This window comes from Struthio camelus, chromosome 11 (genome assembly GCF_040807025.1).
Source record: "Struthio camelus isolate bStrCam1 chromosome 11, bStrCam1.hap1, whole genome shotgun sequence".
NCBI lineage: Eukaryota > Metazoa > Chordata > Aves > Struthioniformes > Struthionidae > Struthio > Struthio camelus.
Window position 1 is genome coordinate 10,624,081 of NC_090952.1, and position 24,398 is coordinate 10,648,478.

At 39.9% G+C, this 24,398-nt stretch overlaps 1 protein-coding gene across 4 annotated transcripts in view; it reads left to right on the forward strand.

The window, feature by feature from the left end:
* TENM1 (teneurin transmembrane protein 1) overlaps nucleotides 1–24,398 on the forward strand; it is a 910,925-nt gene that overhangs the window by 658,829 nt on the left and 227,698 nt on the right. For all 4 annotated transcript variants that reach the window (XM_068956568.1, XM_068956571.1, XM_068956570.1 and 1 more), the window contains one exon: nucleotides 21,537–21,797. In XM_068956568.1, coding sequence (XP_068812669.1) covers nucleotides 21,537–21,797 — 261 coding nt within the window. The remainder of the gene's footprint in view (nucleotides 1–21,536; nucleotides 21,798–24,398) is intronic.

Below are 24,398 nucleotides of genomic sequence, written 5' to 3' on the forward strand. Positions count from 1 at the left end.
TTGCATATCAAAATATAAATAGTTGGTGTGAAGATCACCAGGAACTCATGAGGTCGGCAAATTCAAATCATAATCGTAGCATGTTGACTAGTGAAACATAAGTCAAGCTATATAAACTTTTGGAAAGACTGACTATAGACTTCATTCAGTTTTAATGTACTGAAATTAATAACTGTTACAGAAGTTTTGACTCTTCTTGGAAAGAAACTAGCAATGGACTGTCTTACGTACTGTGCTCGGAAACAGGGTATCTGAAGTACCCGTCTTACAGCGTTTCTTTCATATCCAGTTTATGATAACTGAAAATGGCCATGCCTGAAGGACTGGATTCACTGGGGCCCTAACTGACGCAAGGGACTGAGCTTCACAGGTGACTTTTGAACTGCTCCCCCCTCCAACCCCCTAGAAAGGGACAATCATTCGAGCAGTATGATTACTGTATTTTAAAGACAATACAGAAATCTGCAGAAGAAACAGTTATTTCTCAGCTGAAGAGAAGCAGCAGGAGGTAATGGTGCGCATGGCTGCAGGTGGAGGGGCACATGCAGTAAAGGGGGCAGGTCAACATGCCCAGAGCCCCTCGCTGCCCGCCACGGGGTGCAGAGGAGCTCAGGCCTCCATACTGCAGGGAGCTCTCTGAGCCCGCGAACGCGGTACCGAGCTCTACAGCGTGCTCTTTCGCAAGGTGAATGGGAAAGAGCAGAGTGTTTTGCAAAGCAAACCATCTCCCGGGGTGCCCCCTGAGACGGAGAAGATGCTTTGGGTTACCTGCGGTGTGACCTGTAATGAAGTTGGATCAAGCTAGGCAGAAAGACGAAGGCCTGATTCTTTCATGCTGTTTACATAGCTCTGAAGTCGGGTGGGAAGGGGAATCCTTTGGAAGTGCAGAGGAAGGCTTGCTTTCAAACCTCTGCAGGACAGGTCCGTCTCTGGGAAGGAGCGTGCCTCGCCAGTCCTCTGAGGGGGGCTCCTGGTAGACCAGCTGTGTTTGCCGGCAGCAGCAATCAGGGTGAAGCTGAAGAGATTCCAGTTACGTTCAAGATGTGCAAAAGCAGTTGGAATATTTCCTTAAATGGCAAGTGTCCCTCTTTTGTTTGCTCTCCCAGGATAGCACCATAAAAAATAGTGTGCCGTCTCATCTGCATTTTGGTTAGTGTTTAGTTTTAAATAATTTAAGCAATTGCTTAAGACATTTAAAACATCTGTTCCGGTGAACAAGTAGTTGAAACTTAACAGTGGCTATTGATAAGTGAAATTAATGTTGTCATGCATATTTCATAATGTAATCATTGTTTATATCATATTACTATTAAGGCATTTTTCTTGCAATTCTTAGAGTGCTGTAAAACAGTGGAATTCCTGTAATAGAAATGAAATTATAAAGAATGGTGGATCAACTTTAAAATCCTAGAGGTTCTTAGGATCTACTAAAACCTAGAAGCGCTACTTTTCTCTAGGTGGCATCTCTAAACGTTGCAAACTATGCATAATATAAAAAACATGCTGCTGCCTGTGAACAAGCAGCATTGGAGGTGGCCTGGAGAAGGAATGAATATAATCAGTCCTCATGCTTGCAAAAATAGGTAGTGTCTGCTGTTAGGCTGTTACCACAAAGTGAAAAAATTGTGTAACTGTTTCAAGTATTGAGAAAAATCCATTGTAGATGCATGAGCTGTTCTGCAGAACTTGGTTGATAAAGTTAGTGTTAGCTAAGCTTACTGAGGCTAATTTGTATTTTGATCTGATTTTTCAATCTATTTGAATATCAGTTTTCCAAGTGAATGGAGAGTTCTTTATTCCCCTGATTTGTTAGATGCTTTCTCACTAATCAATACATAAATGTAAAATAAGATAATTTGCATTTAAACAAATGAAGGTGCGTTGGTCTAAAAGTGATCTAAGTAGGACAGTATGGCTCAGTGGCTTTAAACTGTCTGCTCTATCAGAGGGTTTTGTTTAAACTAACAGTTGCCTGTTATTGATGGTTTTGGATTCCTGATGTGCAGTTCCTGTGGACGATAGTGTAAGCAGCAAAATATTTGCCAAAAATGCTTAAGGTTCCCTTGCTTCCAGCTATTTTAATAGGAGGAAAAGGGTTGGCGTTTAGAAGTATGTACAAAAATTGAGTTTCCGTTCATTTAAAATTACACAGCAAAAATTATTCACATATAATTTAAACATCATAATCTAAAACAATATATCCTAGGAGTAGGTTTTGTTACATGTAACAAGTCTTTTAAAAACCCCAGGTAAAGTAGTGATTGATTATTTACTGGTCTGTTAATTTCCTAATACATTCAATTTATTGGTAGCTATTTCTTTCTAAATCTGAAAAAGGGAAGCTCATTTGTGCTTTCACTAATGAATTTTAAAATTTTAGATTTCTGCATTTGACAAAGGGACTTGCATGCTTTGCTTCACTACTGTTCAAGATGTGAATAGATAAATATAAGTAAATATTCACCATCATAAGTGGAAATATAATTAATGCAATAATACAGAAAAGATGTCGTTTTCTTTTTCAGATGCCTTTTTGCAGGCGTACAAATTTTCTTAGTAATGGAAGTTTTAAATCCTGATCAGAGCGGACCTTGAAATATTGTTAAAACATGTGCACTGAATTTGATTTGAAAATATCAAACTTTTTCTTCCCTTTCAAATACTTCCATGAAATTAGTGGTTTGACAACTTGACCTCTTTATTTCACCATCTATTGGCATGAAGAAAAAGTTCTGTGATTTCTTATGCTGCTATATTGAAGACATTGTAATTTTGTAACTTTTAATGAAAATCATATTAGGGCACTGATTTTGTGATTTCCTGCTGTGTACTTTTGTACTCTTAATCTTTCTTAGTAATGAAGTTAAAGAGATTGTTCCTTAATTATTTTTAGTTGAAATCAAAGGATCATGTAGCGTTCTACATAAATGCAGCTATTTAGTTCTGTTGAAGGCAGGAATTAATTTTAAAATTTCTCTGCACTATTTTCCCATTTTTATTTTCATGGAATTTTCAAATTCATGACTGCAAATATATACATAAATATAGAGAGGAGTGTGTGTACAACTGACACAGTACAATACAAGATTTACCAGCGCTACTTTAAGGTGCAGTTTTGTACCCTATCTATTCCAGAAAAATATCCAGATTTTTTTTCTGAGATTTCCTTGTACATGTTGGAGATGCTGCATTTTAAAGGAAATGCAAAAGTCAGAAGCGTGTGTGTATGTGCCTGCAAACATTAGAATAATTCTTCTGTTCCTTGATTCTACAGCTGGAGTTGGTTGTTACATGTTTGAACAGATAAATATTAGAAATATCTAATAGTTGTTCCCAAATGCATTCCCCTGCGCTGCTTGAAAAATGCATCAGTAGTTTCCTATCACTATAGTTTCTTTTCTCACCGTGTGCTTGGGGTTGGATTACAAAATTTATTTCTCTGTGGCTCTCTTTAAGGAAATCTCAATACAAAATGCACAAGGAAAAAGGCATGGTATGAAAAAAACCCTTGTATTTCAGTAGAAAGAGTAAAAAAGGAAATTATCTGCCGGTTCTTACTGGATAAGTCCTCATTCGTGTGAGCGTATGTCGGATGACCGACCGTCTTGTCTTTATCTGTTACAAAAATAATAATTAACAAAACTAATGCACCTATCTGCACTGACAGCACTCCTCCGCCCATTGTCACTGCTGTCACACAAAGTATATCTTTGTTCCTCTAGATATGTTCCTTCTATCTTCCGGTGTATCCAGCCTTCCTGAGTCAGTTCTGTATTCAGTACTATTTAGTGTGTTCTATTTCAAAAAGTAAAATGAGCAAATAGACATCTTATTCGCTGCTCTATTATGCCGAAGAGGCAGTTGAATTTCGGTTTTCTTCATCGCTTCCTCAGTATTTAAACTTTGTTGTAGGATTTTTACTTGGGTATTTTTTAGGTTTTTCTGTTGATCTTTTTTTGTTTCTCTCTGTATTTCCTAAGGATTTATATAATGCCAATAACACTTGAGTTTTTACAGATTTTTAGTCTTTGAGGAGACTATCAGATGTACATCTGTATTGTGCTTTGCTCTTTGGATTGGGACTTTGCTGCAGAATTCTTCTGTGCAGGTACCTGAGAAAATCAACTGTATGTTCTGCTTATGCCTAGTAATACGAAAAACACAAGTCTCAGTTTTTATATCATTCCTACTAATTCTGTATGCAGTCAGTCCTTTGACTTCCCTAGTCACATTACTGTAAATCAGAAAATGATCATGCCTTTATGTAATTTGTAATTTTCTAATCATTAATAATGTAGCTTGGGTCAATGCATGCCTAGAATAGTGCTTTATCAGAAATATATAATGAATGCTTTGGGAAAGGACATATTCATAGGGTTTATTTGTCTGGTTTGCTTTGTACACGGGTTCTCAAAGGATTACTTCAGCTGTCGATTCTAGGGATACAGTTTTTTCCTGGTATCAGTGAGAATTGTGCCTATAGATTTGTCATTAGTTTAAGCTGAAATAGCGGTAGTGATTAACCGAATGTTCACAATGGATTGTCTGCTATTGATGTGTAGAGTTCAGGTGCTCAGGAAGAGTGATTCTAATAATTTGCTTTTATTCTCTGTATAAAAAAAATTTATGTTCAGTCAATTAAAAAACAGCCATAATTAATTATTTGTCCATTTTTATATTTTAGCTGCTGGATCAGATTTTTGAAGATCTCCATCCATGATCCGTGTCTTTAAAATATCTCTTGGCTCCTCCCTACACTTTTTATTTGTATTTTTTAATAGTGCTGTCCATTTTTAGAGTTTGACTTGCTTCCCAGAGATGGCACAGATGCAGAAAATAAGTGATGGCTGCGGTCAGCTGGCTGGCACACGTGCCTTCCTTGTGACTCCGAAGCTGTCACGCAGATGGGGATGCATTGTGTGTACCGTTTCGGGTGACAGCCTTCACCATCGTATGCATTTATTTACTGTTATTCACTTAAATACTGCTATTTTGCAGTTTAGAATCAGTGTAGGTTCACTTAATGCTTTTTTGGAACCAGAAGATACAGAGAGTGTTTCCTTTTTCTTTCATTATCCTGTTGGGCTCCTCTGTGTTTCCTGAAATCTCTGTTACTGCATGTAGCTATTGACTCCTTTTTGATCATGAAAGGAAAGGTCCTTCAAAATCATCCAGTTTTCTTTTTGCTTTTTTTTTTAAACAGTTGAGAACTTCTGCGGTCTGATGACATGTATTAAAAAAAAAGTGCTCATAAACAGAGTTAAGCTCTCCTACTTAAGTCCCACTTTGATGATCGTTGTTCTTTTGAGTCAAGCGCCAGGTATGCAGCCGAGCTAGTCAGAGGATTGCACCTGTAGCAAAGAAATCAGCAGACAGAGTGTACCTTTTCAAATTACTGCCTCTTGAAAATTTTTATTACTCTAATTAAACAAGATAGTCTGTGATAGGAGTAGATTTTGGAGTTGCAGAAAAAAGGAAGAGGTGATGCTATTTACTTCTTCCAGAATCAATAGCAGCCCGTTATTTACTGCTATAGGGCTGAGCACATCTTTAGGGCTATAAAAGTATGTTTAGATAGTTCTCAGCCTGGTATTCAGAGACTAACGCAGGGAGTAGGGCTGCTTATTGCAGGCTGTTTCTTCAGTACACGAATTCCTGGCACCTGTGCGTATGTCCTGCAGCTGCCCCAGCCCTCAGTACAGACAGAGTGAACCGTGTCTGCTTTGGCCAACTTCTCCATCTCATTATTCCCGCTCACCAGTGAAATATTCAGCCTGGTGACTGTTCATCTGACAGACCGTTACCATCATCCCTCAACAGCTCCACGCAAATAAACCACACTTCTGACACCACCAGTCATTTCTGCCCCTGTTCTGGCAGCATGAAGCTTCATGCTTTAATAATGCTTCTTCATCTGAGGTGTACGTTTTGGGTGAAATGGCCAGGACCGAGCTTAGGAACCTCGTCCTTCCCTTTTTTCAATACTTGAGGTTTTAAGAAAGGGAAAAAGAGGCATCTGCCACTCATCTTTATGTGTGCTGACTTAAGTCCCACATGTGAACTTGAGGTAACATCATAAGAGACCTAAACAAGGATGTTTTCTTGCAACTTTGTACTGTAATTGAGAATATATGTTTTGATCAATTGAATGTTCAGGCATTATATTTCAGTATTTTCAAGTTTTTCTCAAGGGTGGTAGCGATTAAAAAAAATCTCAGTCCTTACATCAGCCATAGTAATGGATTTCTCTGGACTGTCAGCTGAGTGGAATAATGTTGCTAGCAAATACATGTATTTCAGTTTCGTTTTATGATCTCTTTAGATGAATTGTTTGAAATGCCTAATAAGTCCTACTGAAGAAGCAACAAAGGAACATAAAGGCTATTGTCTTACTTTTGTGCAAATATTAAGATAAATAAAAGCCCCAAATAAAAAGTAGCTGCAGTAGGAATAGAAGTGGTTAGAGAAGATCAGTCATAGTATCTGAAATGGTTAGGGTTCAATAAAAGATTTTCAGTAACGGGTGTATTTACTTGCTTGGTGTGTTTGGCAACATTTATGTCAAAATTTTACATTAACTGTGTTGTTATTTCATGAAAGTCATCCTCAAAACCTGCTTCACCAATCTGCCAGTTAGGATTTCAGCAAACTAGTCTAAGCAGGCAGACAGTTGTATTAAAAAGGAAAGCATTGAGTTGTGAAATTTTCTGGCCGATATCTCTTAAGGTTTCCTGTAACAGTTTATCCAAAGGATGCTTCTCATTCAGTGCTCTGGCTATTGTCATAGCGCCCATCCGTTCATTCCCTGTTGTTCGTACAAGTTATCCGTTTTGAATAGAAATAAACGAGAGAGATGGGGCAAAGGGGGCGAGGTGAGGGATGCACGCTCCTTTCTGAATGGGTTCATTGTTGGAAAGACCATCCAGGGAAATAGTTCTCACTTAGCCCAGTGGAAAGGGTTCACTCTGCTGTATTCACTTTCTTGATTACAGCACTTTAATTCTCTGTTCATCTTTCTTGGTGTTGGGCCCACCGAGTCCAAGACTTTCCTCCTCCTTTCCCCCTCCTGAGGAAGCTCCAGCATTAGGAGATGCCGCCTCCTGGTTCAGCATCCACTCTGGCGGGTGCTGGCCGCTGGTGGTAAGCGCTGTCTGATTAGAGAAAAGTCAGTGCAAGTCTTGCCCTTAAAACAGTAAAATGGTTCAAGTTCCTACAAACGTTTTTTTTTTGATTCAGAGCCACTTCTAGATTTGCCACTTGCATCCTTTGCCGGTCACCCTGATCAGCTGGGCTCCTTATTTCCGATCTGCTCTGTCACCGCTGTGTCTAATATCGGACACAGTGTGAGATGGTGCAGCTCAGGAGCTGGTGAAGCAGCTGGCCGAGAAATGAGATAATACTGAGGAGTACATAAGGTGAAGAAAGACAGAATCCACTGATGACTTGTGTGGAGGAACTGTTTCACATGAAGACTCTGAACTCAGCATGTTTGCACAGAACAAATTTAATGGGAAAAAGACACAGAAAAGAGCTTCAAGGTCTGTTTAAAGGTATAAAACTATTAGAAAAAAAGTGTTGGACAAAAGGATACGTCAACATTCTTTTTGTTGTTGATCTGAAAACAGTTCCTTTCATACCCGGGTAGAAGTTTGTATTTTTTGCTGATACATGTACTTTCTGTAAAATAGTTAACATTGTGGGGGGAAAATTAGGAACTGCATTCTGTAGGTCACGCTAGACTGCAGAGCTTGTCACAAAGGGAACATTTGTTATATCCATTAGGTTAAGATCGTAAGATTACCTGTTTTTCACTATTTAACCTCTCCCCCCCTTTCCTAAACATATATAGTAGAGTGTGTATGTGAACTGTGTGTTTCAGTATATGAAATAATCGTTGCTGCAGTCCTTCCAAAACAGCAAACAGTAAAGTATGCTTTTACAGAATAATAACCTAGGACTTAAGACAGGTATTGCTCCTATTCGGCAGCAGTCACCTGTGGCCAGAAGCAGCGCTCCTGCTCGCGAGTCCCCAGTCTAAAACAAATTTGTACTTCTTTCTGCTGGTTAGCAGTGGCCTTAGTATTGGAACTGATAACTGCACGGATTCTTTTAGCAGAAAGTATGAATGTCTTCGCATGTGGTCTCATATGCAGTTGCTCTCATTTTTGCTTGACTCTGGTATTTCCCTGGGGTCTCCATTTTGAGTGTTCTCTCCCTTATGTGTGTCCCCTTTCTGATCATGGTTTAATTACATTTTAAATGCCTTCTGTGTTACTGTCTCCACCACCTCAATTAGTTCACCTCCAGCTGTGTGAATTTTTGAATAAGGAGGCACGAAACATTTGCAGCAATACCGAACTTGAGCTTTTCTTATCTGCCCGTGGCAGGCTTTCCTTCAGGGCATGGAAGAGTATACAGGGCTGCTGTAGGCTAATCTATTAGTGAGATATCTTGCCCTTTTGGTTTGATTTATTTTCTTTGGGTTAGAGTACTCTCGGCTGCTGCAGAGGCTTATAGCTTGACTCTCCCAAGCATCATTGATCAAGCAGCTTCTTTGCAGAGCGAAGAATTACGGTGAGTTCGTAGGTTGCCGTGGTGCACTGCTGAGCTGGGGGTCACGGGAGCAGAGTTCGAGGGATGCCGTGATGATGGAAGGCCAGGGCTGTGCATTTGCTATTCCACCAGAAAACTGCTCAACAGCAGATGTTGGGACATGTTAGAAGTTCTTTCTGTGGAATGCTAATACCGTGGTTCATTCTGCCTGTATTTTTCAGTCCATTGAGATCCAAACTAATAATTGCATTTTCTTTTTCCATTTTTTTGGGGGATTTCTCTAACACAGTCCATTGTTCAGTTACCAATTTCTAGATATCTCATGTTAGGTAATCAGCCTCCTAAAAATCTTTATATACGTTAGCAATGCAGTCGTATCCACTGATACGATGATGAAGGGAACTAAGTTTCAGTTGTGGATAGTCAGCATAATGTTTGCATTACAAGGAGCCAGTGCCTGCCTCCTCATTAAAGAGCAGTAACATTTTAATGTTTACCAGTCAGTGACTTGTTATTTGCTAAGTATCAATTATATGGCTGTGCCTGATTGAAAGATAAAAAAATGCTGCGTGATTAAACCACAGGCTGGAGTTTTCCAAGTCAGTGCCTAGAATAGCTACTAAAATGAGTATTATACACCTAAATAAGCCATGCAGTATTTAGAAACAATTAGAACTCACATTAAGAAAAGTGCAAGGTAGCTGAAAATGCCTGGAGCTCCAAAAAACGTAGCCAAGTCCTCCGACTCGCATCAAACTGCTAGGATTAGCTCTTAGTATAGTGGCTTTGCTCCTTTGTTCCCAAAGTTTTGATAAATTTTGGTGATAGATAGTGCAGACTCAAAGCGCTTGTTTAAACTTTGTGAAAACGTACCGCAGTCTTTGATTTGGTGGGCTTTGGAATTCCTCTCCTACTTAACGCCCTTTGGTGCAGATCAGGAACTGTGGTACTTGTTCCCTCTTTTGGAGCTCTACATCAAACGTTGAGATGGAAAAGGAGATGAGAACAGCACTCGGCATTCCAAACAAAACGATCCCTCCTTACAAGGCACTCAATTCCTGTATTTTAGTACCTGTTTAAGTAGATTAACAGCATAAAAGCAAATGCTATCAGATTCATTTTGAAAAATGTACTTGGAGTATAGCTCAGTTTCCCTACCTTAACAACCCTGAATTTTGTAGGTAACCTGTAATATGCGTAGGAATCTCAGTTTATTTTACTGACATAAATGGCTCAGATTTTCATCTTTCCTGGTGTACATTTGGGCTGAAATAGTTTTTTATGAACTATTTAACTAGAACAGTAACGGTGCTATGTGATATTTCAAGATTAAAGCCACAGTGTGGTTTAGGGGACATGTGTCTGGAATGACCCCCCTGTCTTCAGCTGAGTTACTGAGACACATCTTGACTGTATCGAAACAAAAATGTGACCCTGTTTTGTAGTTAGTGAGACAGAATATAATAGTCTTTCTAATTCAAGTAATTTATTCACGAAATGTAGTTAGAAAGGAATAATAACTGGAAATACTAGAAAACCTAATAAAGATGCTGGAAGGAAATGAGTATAAACAGTTGTAAAATAGTTACTGTGACCATATATATTAAACATAAGAAATTTGAAAACATTAATTTGTTAAATTGCTTTAATATTACATAAGCTGCAGTATGGCTGACCTTTAAGTTTGAAAAGCTGTTATTGAAATCCCTCTGGTAAACAGAACTTGAGGCAAGGAGATAGAAGTGGTCAGAAGATTTTGAAGGCAATTTAATCTCCCATTTTTTTGGCCGGATGGAACATTTGGTGATTATCCCCCTCAAGAGCTTTTGGGGAAAGAGGGGTTGTTGGACTGGCAATCTGTAGCCTTGATTGATTGATCAAATGTAACAGATGTGCCAGGTTGTCTTTCATGTGTTCTCATTGATGTCAGATTGGCAACTGGAAGTAATTGGATGTGAATGGAAGTACTAAAGAGTATGTGTGTGCTCTGCACGCTTGTACACGCACAGCACACACACACGCTTTTGTACCAAGATGAATCAGAAGAGTGCATTGTTGGTCTGAATGTTACTTGAGTGGTTTAATAATCTAAATTCAAGAAGTGCTGTATGCAGTGTAGATGTTCATGTATTAAGATCATGCCCACTACATGCAAATTTTGGAAATACAGAGAGAGAGCTGGAAAAAAGGAAGAAAAATGCAGATATGTGCACCCCTAATCCAGAAGAGGACAAAGTCAGTCTGTTTAGCTGTCCTGAGCTCAAGTAGGAGACATCTCACAGTCTGAGTTGATTTTTAGTGGGAAAGGTGATTACACACTAAAAACAGTTAGTGAATATCCAGGGCAAATGGGATATTTTGACATTTCATTTGAACAGTGAAACCTTAATCGGTGTGGATGAGATTTTCAAAATCATGAAAACAATGTTGGATATCAGGCTTTATTCTTAGGGGCGTCACCCTGTCTCTTTTGCAACCATCACCTGATATTAAAATACTTCTTAGTGCTCTGCGTTTGACGATAGCTGTCTTTGCTCAGTAAATGGACTTCAATACTCTTCATTAAAAGCCTTGAGCAATATGACTGCCAAAGGCCCTTACAGCCAAAGTTATTTCACAGTTCTACAGTTTTATATTTATGTAGTTCTATATATATATTTATGCATATGTAACATTTCATGCGTGTGTGTGTGTGTGTATGCATGCATATGTATGTATATTTAAAAAAGAGAGAGAAAGAAGTCCAAAATGAAGTATATTACTCTACAGATGTCAGATCTCTCACCAAGACAACAGTGGATGAAATTTTCAAATTTTGTCTTCATTAGGCACCCGTCTTAGCTGTGGGTGCTTGGGAGAGAAACGAGCTGTACTCGCAGGACTGGCAGCGTTCGTGGTCCAAAGAGGCTGGCAAGCAGTATGGGTCTGCTGCCTTCGCCCCACAGACTTGGTGGCACTGGAAGCTGGCAGGCTGGGATTCAACAGTTCTCAAAGAATTATACAAAACTTCATTCTGTATAATTCTGTTTCCTGACTTCTCAAAAACTACAGCAAAGAGTCCACCCTGCAAAGCCAGCAGCCTCTGTCAAGATTTATGAAGATGTTCATTTTTGGTGCTGCTGCCTTTTGTCTCCCTCCTGCAGCTTTTTCTCTTTTGATTCCTGATAGCAAATTTTCTAACCTGGATTTCTAGCAGATTCACAAAAAAGAGAAAAGGATACACGTGCTAATCCTGTCGGGGAGTTGTTGGTTTGGACAGGAGGCAGTTGCCTGGATAAATTCTCCTCTTCCTGCTTGCCTTTTTTTCGCCAAAGCCTAGCTACACGCTTGGAGGTAGCAGGACATGGAAAAAGCAGCACCCTCCTTTTCTACAGATTATTTGCCCAGATGGTTAGAGTAATCCTTCTGCGTGCTGGGGCTTCAGAGGGCAATAAAACCTCGCTTAGTTACTAATTTCTGTGACTTAATACTACAACAGAATAATTACAAAAAATAAAATACCAAGTAGATCTGCTGTTCACGTACAACCTTTGCAGAAGAGCCCTGAGATCCAAACAAAAAACATTCAAACGCTAAACAGAATAAATGCCTTGCGCCCTGCCTCGAAGGTCGCTCCTCTCCAGCTCTGCCAGGCTGCCGAGGGGAGCTGCGTCAGGGCAGGGAAGGCAGGGCTCCTCAGCCACGCGCTCGGCCGCTGCGCGCCGCGGGCGCAGGCCTCCGAGCTGACAGCAAAGCCCCCAGCTGATACTGCCTAGTTTGACATCGTGTTGGGCGAGAGGCTGCTCCTTCAGGAGTTGGCTTGTTTCTGCAACGGCAGCGCAGTGACCGCAGCAGGGCTTCTCGCGTTTGTCCACACGAGGAATTGCGCTTCTCAGGTCCCTTGGCTATCGCACCAGGAAGAGAGACCATTTCTGGTACGTTTCTGTTCACACTAGCTTTCTAAAACCGTTTCCACCATTGTGAAGATGTACGCTTGTGGATGCTTATGCTGAGACTGTTGTGCTGGCCTGAAGCCTGAATGCTGGTGTCTTTATCTGGCCCGCTGGCTTCGCAGAAATTATTTCTGGATTTATGGCAGTGTAAATGAAATCCCATTTTGGACCTTTTTTCCTTTTCTTTTTTTTTTCTTCTTTTTTTAATATGTCGTCTTCTGACGCTAAGTTGATGAAAAACCACAGAGACACCTAATTTACACACCTTTCAATCAAAAAAGGCTCTGATGCTCATGTCACTTATGTCAGTGGTTCTCCTGGGATCTTAAGAGGAAACAATATTTTTAGAAACGTAAAATGTATGTTTTCTTTATTCTGTAAACTGTAATCAAAACTGTTGATAGTAATCAATTTCGTATTTCCACCCTAAATTCTAATAGAAATTAATACCTGCTATGCCTCCTAAAATTGATGCTTGAGTGAAAGTGATTCTGCTTTAATTTTGAGTGTGTGCAGACGAGCATCTCTGGGTTGAATTCAAGTTTGTAGAGATATAGCAACAGCCTGAGGGTAATTCCTCTTTAAAGAATGTTACTATACAACTTACAGTCTATTGAAAAAAAAGTGGAAAATTCGGTCAATCTTTAATCTCTTAAATGACCTGCAGGCAAATTAGAACCACAGCCTTAACTTTGCCTGTTAGAGCTGCAAGCAGAGTAAAGCCAACAGTACTTCACAGTTCCACTTTTTGGAATCTTAAGGAAAAATACTTGTTCTTCTGAAACTCTTTCAAAAAGAAAAGTCAGTTAATAATCTCCTCTAGATGAGTTGATGTATGGATTAGCTGTGCCTGTGTCGCTCTCTTTCATGAGTCTTGTTTTTATTTTATTTTATTTTTTTTAAATGTATACGAACTTTATGAAGTCTACAAGCTAAGACTGTGACTGGCTTTAATTTTGAAAAGTTAGTGAAAAAGGGAAAGGATCATATTTGCTTGAAAATGTGACTTACCCACACATCCAGAAATGCAAACCAGATTTTTTTTTCCATGAAAAGTCTCCATTTCCTAATGTATTTTGCATGTGGGATATGAAATTGTAATTGAATGTATTGTAAAGCAAGTTTATCCAAACTCTCTTTCAGCTGTAGCATTTTAAGAACTTCATTTTTCTTCTCCGATGATAGTGATGTTCTTTCTCATCTGTGATAATCAGATTTTTTTCTTCTTTCCCTTAATGTGTTAGAGTTAGTGTGGTCATTATTTGAGATTAAGTAGATTTCTTATATCAGAAATTTAGGTTAAATGCTGCTTATGGGTGCCTGCAATAGCAATTTCTCTTTGACAAAATCTATGCGAGTGGAAGTATTTTACATCATAAAGCCACGCTTCAAGAACGGGAAAGGCCTTAGCCAGCAATACTTAAGATGTATTTGAATTTGAAGAATTAAATTCCTGGTAAATCTGATAATGACAGTGTTTCTTCCTAAATTAAAACTGAGACCTACTACATCTACGTTGCATCTCCAGAAGCCTTTGCCTCTGGCGTCTTGCTAGAGACTCTTAAAAACCAAGCTTTTAACATTGCAGATTTCTGATGATCTACAAAAAGAGTATTACACTTCTAGAGGAAAAAAAAATGGTGGTCTGTGTCCTCATAAGATCAGGGTGGATGCCAGGCAGAATTTGAGAAGTACATTTCCTTATTCTGTTGATTTTAGCTTTTTTTGTCTCTCTCTTCCCCCCCCCCCCCCCACTTCTATCTGAGAACTCCAGGTACATGTTTAAAAATTGGTGCAGCTCTGCTCCTGCGCTCTTTCTTAAGTTTGAAGAATTGGATTGAAGAAGAGAACAGAGATGTGTTTGCCATGAGGCATGGGGTACACCCTCATTTTGGGATTCCTCTGGGGAAGGCCCTGAGGAGTACAGATCCTTTCCTTCTCATCAGTTTCTGAGAAAGAGGTCTCTGAAAGTGCAGACTTCTTTCCTAATCCCTTAGCTGCCTAATCTGCAAATTTTATGAAACTCCTCAGTGTTATAGCAGGCTCCAACTCCCATTTTAATCTCTCTTTATTTCTTATTAGATTATTACTGTTATTATCAGCGCTCCAACACCTCTGGTGGGTAACTGCAGAATAATATAGGAAAATAAACTACACAGAAAATGAAATGTAAAGAAAAGTTGAAATACAGTAAAAGACAACACATGCAGTAGAATGCATTTGATACGAAAGTATAAAAGCACAAATGGCGTATTTTATATGTAGAGTATTTACCTATGTGTAATTGGTATATCAAATTAATTTTCTGTTTTATTAAAATAAATGCAACTTTAAATCTGTTTTGGACTGTGATAATTGTGTAGCTGGTGATGAACAGAAGACTTACAGAGCAAATTAATAGCCAATGTAATGTGCTTTTGCAAATTAATTGAATTTTGGTCTCTTCCTCAATGATTTTCATATGAATGCTTACTGAAGTTTAATGTCTTCAAATTATGTTGTCCCAGGAAAGATGCAGCATGTTTTCAGCATGAAAAAAAGTTTTTTAAAAAAAGACTTTGATTAAATGAAATGTAAACAGGAAAAAAAAACATTCAAAAGCTTATCTGGCAGGTTGTGTTACGCAAATGACTTTATGGAGTAGCTTAAGATCCCTGCGCATTTAATTCTCGAGTCCAGTGTATAGCCAGTAAACCGTGATGCTCAGGTGAGAAATGAGAAATTTTAAGGGCCGTTGAACACACTGAATTTTGCAGAGTGCTCAGCAGCCCTCAGAATTTCTCATTTAGGAGGGTGCATATGTATTGCTTCAAAAATGAGTGTGAACTTCACTTTCCCCATTTGATTTACCTTTCTCCCTCTCCTCCTTCCTCCCTCTCTCGCCATCTTATTATGGCATGAGTAGCTGCCCTTACTTTCGTCTCGTTTTGAAACGTATAAAACGTGCTTGCTGATTAAGCTGTTGGCCTGAGTTCAAGGTAGGAAACCACATGCACAGGTTCAATGATAAACAGCACGCTAGAAAATCTATACCCTGTGGTAACCTCAAAACCTGGGCGTTTGGGGTTTTTTTTCCCCCTACATTCCTATTGCTGCTCCTCTAGGCACCAGTTTGGTAACTAATGTAAAAATGACACTACTATTCAGGTTAATGCGATTTTTTTTTTTTTCATTTCTGGAATTCTTTTCATTATTGTTCAGGATCTTTATAGAGGATCTCCCAGAGGATCGGCTCTCTAGACTCCAGAATTCCTGTTATTCTCAAATAAGTGTAAAAGAGGAAGGAGAATGGCCGGAAATGAGTAATATGGATTTAAACTTGCAATATGTTGTTGTTTCCTCCATGCTCTCCGCCTCTCAATTTCTGTTTACAAATTTGCCTTACAGTTTTACTGCTGTGGAGACAGAGAAATTTGTTTGTTTTCATATAGAGAATAGATTTAGTGTGTTTTTGAGTGTTTTTTCCTCAGCATAAAAAGAAATGCATGCCAAGAGTTAAGGATAAAATAAATTAGTGAATATATGAAGTTAAAAGAAACTTTCAAAATACGTAAGCCCAAAGTACTTAATTATATGATAGAGTTCATAAAAAGGATGTCATTAGTAACTCCTCACACTATTCCAGTTTATACAAAATCTTGTGGTTTTGGATAAGCTTTTTCTCTAGCTGAACAGGTAAGTTTATTAAGTAATAGGTATTATCATTTGTCATGTTATTAATAAAAAAAAAAATGATATTTTACCTTAAGGGAATAGGAAAAATTGAAAGGAAGTTTCTTTATGGTCGTTTTTGTTTATTCACTAGTTTTGTGGTTCTCTTATCTACTTTGTTTTGATAGTCCTTTTTCTTCATGATAAACTTTTTATTGAAACGTATATTTCTTTATTTACTCTCCTAAGCAGTTCTTTCAAATCAGCCACAGTCTTGGCTGTTGGCAGCAATGCAGAAATTTCACAAGTCATGCAAGTCCTTTCAGATTTGCAGAGGGACTGAGTTGAAGAGCAGGACCTCTGTGCTCTCTCACTCGCATCTTTTTTTTTTTTTTTTTTTTTTTTTGCTGTTGGAAAGACTGAACAGAGGTGCCCAAAGCGAGCTGACACACAGACACCCCTGACCTTTCAGAGGTCAGTGAAATAGTCCTGGAGATGCCCTGAGATAAACGCTTTACATAAAAGTGAAAATCCAAATTGTAGGCTGTTACCTAAACCGGTAGCTAAGCTGATGCTGCAGGAAGTGCCCGAGCGCTTGCTGAAGGTACCTGCAGGTAGAGAGAAGGCAAAAGCTCTCGGGAGCAATCTGGGGAAGTGAGCGGTGTGGGAGCAGTGTCACGGGGGCTGCCTGGCCGCTGCCTAGCTCTCATAGCACCAAGAGCGGCTTAAAGAGTAGCAAAGGCGCTGTTGTCCAGGAGTAAAACCTCTCTTCAGTTGCTCCTCTGTGCAGGTTTTGTTCAGGAAAAAAACACCTTGCATGAGGGCAGAAAGAAAGGATCTGTTAATTGAAATGCTGGCTTTTTTATTAGTATTATTATTATTGAACGCAGCCCTCTTTCCATTTCCTGATAGCATAAAATATTTACGTTCCTTCCCACGCTACTTTGATTTTAATTTTTTAACAAAAGTGCGGGATGAAATACTTGTTTTTAACCTTTAACTTGTAATGGGCTAATATTCCACAAGGTCCCAGGGGTAAAATCCTATCGTGATCTTCCATATAAATTCTTAACTGCAACCTTTTTTTTTTTCTCTGCCCATAGTTTATGCAAAAACTTGAATTTCATATTAATATTCTCTCATTCTTCTTCTGAGCGTGTCTTTTTGGTAAGACTAAATCTATGATAAATCCACTTGAACTTTATCTCCTTGTGGAAATAAGTAGTATTTTAGGTAACAAGGTTAGATATGCAGACTAAAAGGAGCCACTTTTGGCACTCTCAAGTGCTTTTCAGAAAATGCATCCTGTGGGAGTTAAAATACTACAAAGGCTTGTATACTTAAGAAATAGACTATTAAGGGAATGCATTGTGTTGGATGTCAGTTGAATATGAGCAACAGTATAAAGAAGTCAATTTCTTCTGCTCCACCAGAAAAAAAATAGCTAAAATACTGAATATGCTAGCAGCTACATTTTGAATTAACATACAGACCAAAGGGTAAATTCTGTGCTTTGTAAACATGTGTAATCTAATTAGCATTTGTGAGATTTACTTGGATGAATTTTCCCGTTGACTTACACAATTGCACACAGGCAGAAGCCGGGCTGCAGGCTGCTGGTGGCAGACAGGCTGCCTGGAGCAGACGGCAGGAGGGGAAAGGGCCCGCGTCCTCGCTCCTCGGGGGCCTGATGTTGGCCGCGGGGCTCATGAGGTTACTGCACCGCTTGTAATTACGGGAGGGCTCCTTATCTCCCTGTGAGAAGTCAAAATCTGCGTCGAAGGGAAAGGAGGGGTGCAAAGTGGCTCTTGAGATCACAGGGCGTGTTTTAGTTGACGGAAGAAGAAAGAATCCAGGAACCTTCCGTTGCCATAGTACTTCACACAAATTTGGTTTGGGTTTGAACGTAGGAATAAAACTGTTTTTGAGAGAACAAACAACGAGAAAAAGGTTATGGGACAGGCTCATGGCAGGTTGTTTCTGTATTATGGGATGAGACGTAAGGGGTTTTCTGGACTTTCCAGCAGCAAACTGGCCTTGCTTCTTTTGCATGTGCAGGAGCAGAGAATCGGCCATTACGAAGTAGGTGCGTCCTCTTGCTCCAAGCTGAGCAATAGTCTCAACTGTTATGAGGGTGCAATCCAAAAATCAGTGCAATTATTCTCTTAGAGCATGCCTGTTTTAATCAAAACTGAGACCATTATCAAGGCTAGTGATGAATTCTGTTGGATCTCTTCTATTTCATGAGGAAATAATGGTTTTTCCATATGTTTTTTTCTTAATGTACTTCAGTGAACTACCATTCTTTGGAAGTACCCTCCAGCACTTATACCTGCTAGTGTTTTTAATACAGCTCGCCAAATAGATGAGCCTAATTTGCTTTCCCTGAATTTTAGTGGTTTTAGCAGATAAATCTCAATTTTCTTTGATAATATATTTCTTTAAATGGCAATACTCATTTATTCCCTCTGCTCATGACATCTGCTAAAGCATGTGTTAACCATCATAACTATTTGCTCTAGTGACCATTCTGGACTTTATCCCTGCATATGACAAGAGGTAGTAGCATTGCTGGTTGTGAGCTACTTGCCAACAAGATTTGGCTTTCACCTTTTTTTTCAAAGCTCAGGTGTAGTACGCAAAGTGAAGCTCTTATCAGTTTTTTATAACAGTTCATTTCATTTAAGCAGAGCTTTTAATCAGCTCTTTCCCAAGAAAGCATTTACTTACTGTTTTTGTTAGTGGATAATGTATGGTGAATTAGTAACATCCACAGCCTCCCTTTAAACGCACAATATAATCTTTCCGGGTGGAATAGAATGAGCCTGTTTATCTGATTCAGTCTTTATTTCATTGATACAGGGCTCTGTGTTAATAACCTACCATTGTTGCTGGCTTTTTAATTGTTGGCTTATGTGTAAGTCTTTCTTTTTTTTTTAATTTAGTCAAGAAGAGTAAAAATTGGCATGTACCATTTGAGTTAATATTTTGTATAAAGATGGTTTGTATTCACTTTGCGTTGTGAAAGGAAAGTAGAAGCTAGGAGGGTGGTGCAGTTAATGATGGTTGAGCATTCAGCATCAATATCTGCAGTGTTCATGTCATACAAAGATTTGGCCCGTGTTGTCTAATTAAACCAAGAAGAGCTCGCTTGTTGTGTATATAATACATAATTAAAATGAAACTGAAATAAGGCACAATATGAACAACACTATGTTTAGTTACATCCAGTAGTGTTTTGTGAGATCGCCTCTGTGTTTGTGTCTCCAGTACCCAACGAGCTTTGACAATCTCAGAAAAACAGGGCTTTTCTGGAGACTAGATGTTTTGTGTTTACCATCCTTGCCATAGGAGAAGGACAGAAATGGGATTTTTTTCCAGCGGGTCCTAGTAGGGTTGAAGATTTCTCTTGTGAGCATCTGTATAGGATGGAGAACCGGTAGTGGCCAGTCACAACCCCCAGCTTCCATATACGTCCACCCTCCTGCCTTGTTACCTTCTTCTGCCATTGGCCCCAGACAACAGGAAGAAGCACTGCGCTGTAGCGATAGGTGAAAGCCTTGTGTGAGTGCTAAGTGCTTGAATGCCAGGCGCTGCCCCTACTGCCTGAGCTGTGCAGCTCCTTCCCGCCCATCTGCACGGCTTTCTCCGAACCATCTCCGTCAAGCCTCAGAGTCCCCCTCGAGGCGTTTGGGAGGCTTGGAGAGCAGAGCTAGGAAAGGCAACGTCCTTCTGAGCTTCACGAGTGTAAGGCTGGGACCAAGTCTTCCTCCTGTGAGCCCAGGGCAGAGAAGGGGGGAGAACAGTGAGGGAGGCCTCTGGAGAAAGCCTGGCAGCCAGCAGAGGAGCAGGGCAGCGACCGCTGGTGCTGCTGGCACAGGCCAGCCCCAGCAGGAACACTACTGCCTCCTCAGCCGTGGGGCCACGATGGACCTGCAGGACCCTTGCGTAGGGAAGTAAGGCCGTGGCCACTTCCTTTTGTTCCCCACCCTCCCGTTCCCCATGCTCTCCCGAAAACATGCTGCCATAGCAAAGTAATTTGCCTGAGTGCCGAGCCAGCTCTTGTGGGGTATCACTGCAGCAAAGACCTTCAGGACAGTGAAGTAAAGATATACAGGGAGATGAGGTGAAAATTGAGCAGCCTCAGTGTATGATAGCTTAGCATGAGATCTGTAGATTTTGGTCAGGACCTTCAGGAGACCAGGGCTTTTTGTTGCCTCAGAGCGTGCTTAAAATGAGAACCATTCCTCTCACTGGCTGGTAAGTGGATTAGTTTGGCAAATTAAGGCTTTAGTTAGGATGACAGTAAAAGAGAGTATTTGGCCTCCTTCTCTATCGGTGGCCCTTGTCCCTAATGTTTCTTTTCTAGAAATTGAAAAAAAAAACTGTATGCGTGTTTGAGATTGCATTTAGTCTCTCAAGACGCCATCCCAGGTCTGCTGTTCAATTAGGGAGTACGGCTCCGTAATCCTTATTTAATTAGAGCTCCTTGTCGTGCTCCCTGGGAGCTGCACTTGTAATTGGATTCTCACAAGTGAGAATGTGCAGAGGCTACCTCAGAGGGAAGCTGGAGGTCGCTAACGTGCGTTACTTACCTGGAGTTCTGCGAGACTGTTTCCTCCGCATATTCACATTACGGTTCCTGTCCACCTTCTGTTTTCCCTTGGAGTTCTGCTGCCCTACAGCTGTGGTGTTTAATGAGAGTAACGGATGTGTTGAGCACTGTACAACTCTCTAAATCTCTGGTTGCTTGGTGCCGTGAGAGGGCACTTGTACAGTCCTGGTAGCCGCTGCTCTTCGGGGAAGTTCCTGTAGTTCACCACCACTGGAGAGCCAGAAGCCCTGGTGTGAATATGCAAGGACAGCCCTCTCAGAAGGCCTCCCTGGTGAGTAGCCTTTCTTCTGTGTTTAGCTGAAAATTTCAAACAGAATTTTGTGAATTCCCTATTTGCAAATACTGAATTCATTTGCCCTATGGTAAGAAATACTGAGGAGGTTTCTGATATGTGAGATTAATTTTAAAGTGTTTCCTTCATGGCGGAGGGGGAAAAAAAGGCATTTAACTGTCTTTCTAAGTCTTTGATATTTACTCAGTTCAGTTGTAAATCAATGTGTACTATCTACATGGGTGTATGTGTGAATACACATATTTGAGCTATAATATACATATCTATCAGATAAAAAGGCACAATTACAGTGGAGTATTCTGTATTTTAGAATTGCACTCTTTTAGATTTTATTATATTCAGAGCAGATTAGATGGCAGCATGAGTCATTGACCAAGTCATCTGTCCAATAGGATTAACAGTGTTAATTCTCAAAACAGACTCTCCAGAAAAAAATCAAATGAATATCGCTGTTCTCTTCTAAATCTTTCTGCTTTTTTTCCCCCCCCGCCAGACATGGAGTTCTGCGAGCCTCCCCGCATCCTGTGCTCGGGCTACCAGGGCGACGTGCGCGGTGTGTCTGAGCACAGCTACCCGCTGGAGGTGGGCTCCGACGGCGACACTGAGACGGAAGGCGGCGCCTCGCCGGACCATGCCCTGCGCATGTGGATGAGGGGGATGAAATCGGAGCACAGCTCCTGCTTGTCCAGCCGGGCAAACTCCGCCTTGTCCCTGACTGACACTGACCACGAAAGGAAGTCTGACGGGGAGAATGGTAATGAAGAAACGCATCTACTGTACTAAAATAGAAGTAGTACTGAATTTGAACTTTTCTTCCCGTTTATTTTTGTTTTCTTTTTTTCTTTCTTCCTCCTGAGCTCTCTATATTATATGAAAGGTAAAAAGGTTATTTGATACTTGTATTGTATTGTGTTTACAGCGTAAACTTAGACTTGTCTTTCACTGAGACAAAAAATGAGACAGTGGTTTTGTTAAAATGTGTTATTCTTCTAGAGACCAACTACTTTCCAGTCTTTACACAATAGGAAGTTTATCAATTGAATTTAATGGCCTGTAGCTTAGGTTCTAAATAAATTCATATTTACACATTTATATCCTATATATTTTGTATACCATCCCTCCTGTACTTGCTGGCTTCTAAGCGTAGCTTTAAGACTCTGCAGTCAGGTGACTTCAAAGAGACTACTTGGAGTCCTGAATACTATCTTCACCTGTCATTTTGGGCTACGACTTTAGGACTATGCTCAAAACACATTTCTGTGTTTCTTTGTGCGTGGAAGGTGGGATTTCAGCTTAGATGTTTTTTTTAATTATTGATTCTGTTCCGGTATTTCTTCTGATTGTTCTGATTTCTTCTGATGTGTTTTTAATTGCGTAACAGAGGGGAAAAAATTGGAATTATTATTAGTCTCAATGCGTCAAGCTGAAAATAATGAAAATCTGCTCAAAATATTTCCTTAAAGAATATAGAGTAAGTAAACAAGTTTATCATGTTGATATCAACAAGTTCAGCTTGTTTCTTAATTTCTGTGTTGAACAGCTAGCTGCATGTTAGGGCAGTTCTAAAGGCAGTTAAACAAGTTGAAGTGGTTAAGAGGAGATCGGGGAAACAGTGAAAATGGCACATGTGGATTCAGTGTTGACAGTGGTATATTTTAGTACATCTGTACGTGTATTTAGTACATAACATGCAAGAGTTCAATTATTAATGTCTTTTCTATAGCTATAATAAACGTTCGAATTTAAGTCAAGTGGGATACTGGTAATATAATTATAATTTGGGCTACGTGTTTATCACTGCCTATAATTATGTCCAGTATAGAGTCGAAGACACTACGTTATCTGCAGGAGTTCAAAAAAGAAATTAGAAGGAAAAAAAGAGAAAGTGATTTTAGTGCACAGCTCCTTTTTAATGAAATCTTAATTTGAGCATTAAGCTTTCTGTGCAGTCACATGGTATCAGGCTGTCAGAATCGGTTATTTTAAGGTGCTGTCCGCTGTGTGAAGAGCAACGGTTGCCTGCTTTCTAGCTTCCTACTTTTACCAAATTCTCTTAGTTTAGAGACCATCTCCTGTAAAGTGCTATTGCATAGATTTTTTTTGTTTTGTTTTGTTTGGTTTTTTAAGACATTTTGGTTTTAGATGGTGATTGGAGGAATTGCATCTGGTCTTCCTGGAATTTGTTGGCCCTTAACTGTGAGGAAGCCGTGAAGGGAGTGCCGCCTGGGAATGCTGCCTGGCAAAGGAGCGTGCATGCTTGAACCATTCAGACTAAGAAACACAGGTCTGTTTGTCTTCAGGTGCTGGGAAGCTGACACGTGGAAGATGATTAGCGTGTAATGGAGTTACAGATTTCAAGTTGGAATAGGGTGATGCGGCTGGGAATTCGTGATCTCTGCTGGCTGTACAAGTTGCGCTAAATAAGATGAGTTAACTTGCTCTAGGTGAAAATTACGATAGGTAGTAGGGGAAGAGCTATATTTACCTTCACTCTCCTGCATTGCAGGAGCCATGGGTTAAGTGTTAAGATGGCGAGATGTAATCATCGGGCTTTCCCAGTAGAGAATGGAGTGGTTTCTTCTAAATCTTTAGTCTTAGAGAATAATTTTAATCAGCCTAAACGAATTTCTTGGGTAGTCCAGAACGGAACAGAGTAGTGCTCCTGCTCCTGGCTTTAACGTTTGCTTCTTTGTAATCTCTGTAATCTCTGTGCCGTGGTACCAGGCAGTAACTTGTGTGGAAAACGGGCGAGTACATTAGGTCAGTCACTGGACACTCGTGAAATTCTGATTTCTGGATACTGTGCCGTTCAAGTAAAACGAGTTATTTAGAAATTCCACCTTTACAAGGGCTGTCCACATGGCATGTGAAAACAATTGTTTGAAACTGGAGTGAAATTAGTGAGAAAGATACAGTTGTTGCATTGTTTGAGAAAACAAATTGCTATTTCTTTCTGCATTGTGAAAAGGTCTAGTTTTTCTTTCTCTCTATATGCCCAGCCTTCTGCTACAAAACCAGAATAGCTTTTCTGTGATGATATTAGGAGAATCAAATGGGTGGACTCTGGTAAACATGTTTTGGGGGATGTTTGTCATGTTTTGGGGGGTTTTTTTGATGTGTAACAAATCTATTTTTGCAAATTTCGTGCTGTTAAGATATTCCTTGAGTTTTTCATATGTTCATTCAAAGCTCTAGCAGGAGTTTACCTGCCATAGGATATATCTGTATCTGCAGTACTGTTTAGTGCAAACATCAAACTAACTTTAAGGGAGACAACTTGGATACGATTGGCAGCCTGGCTTTCAGCTGCTGATGCACAAAGCTGACTGATGTAGGCAGGTAGCATGGACTGAAT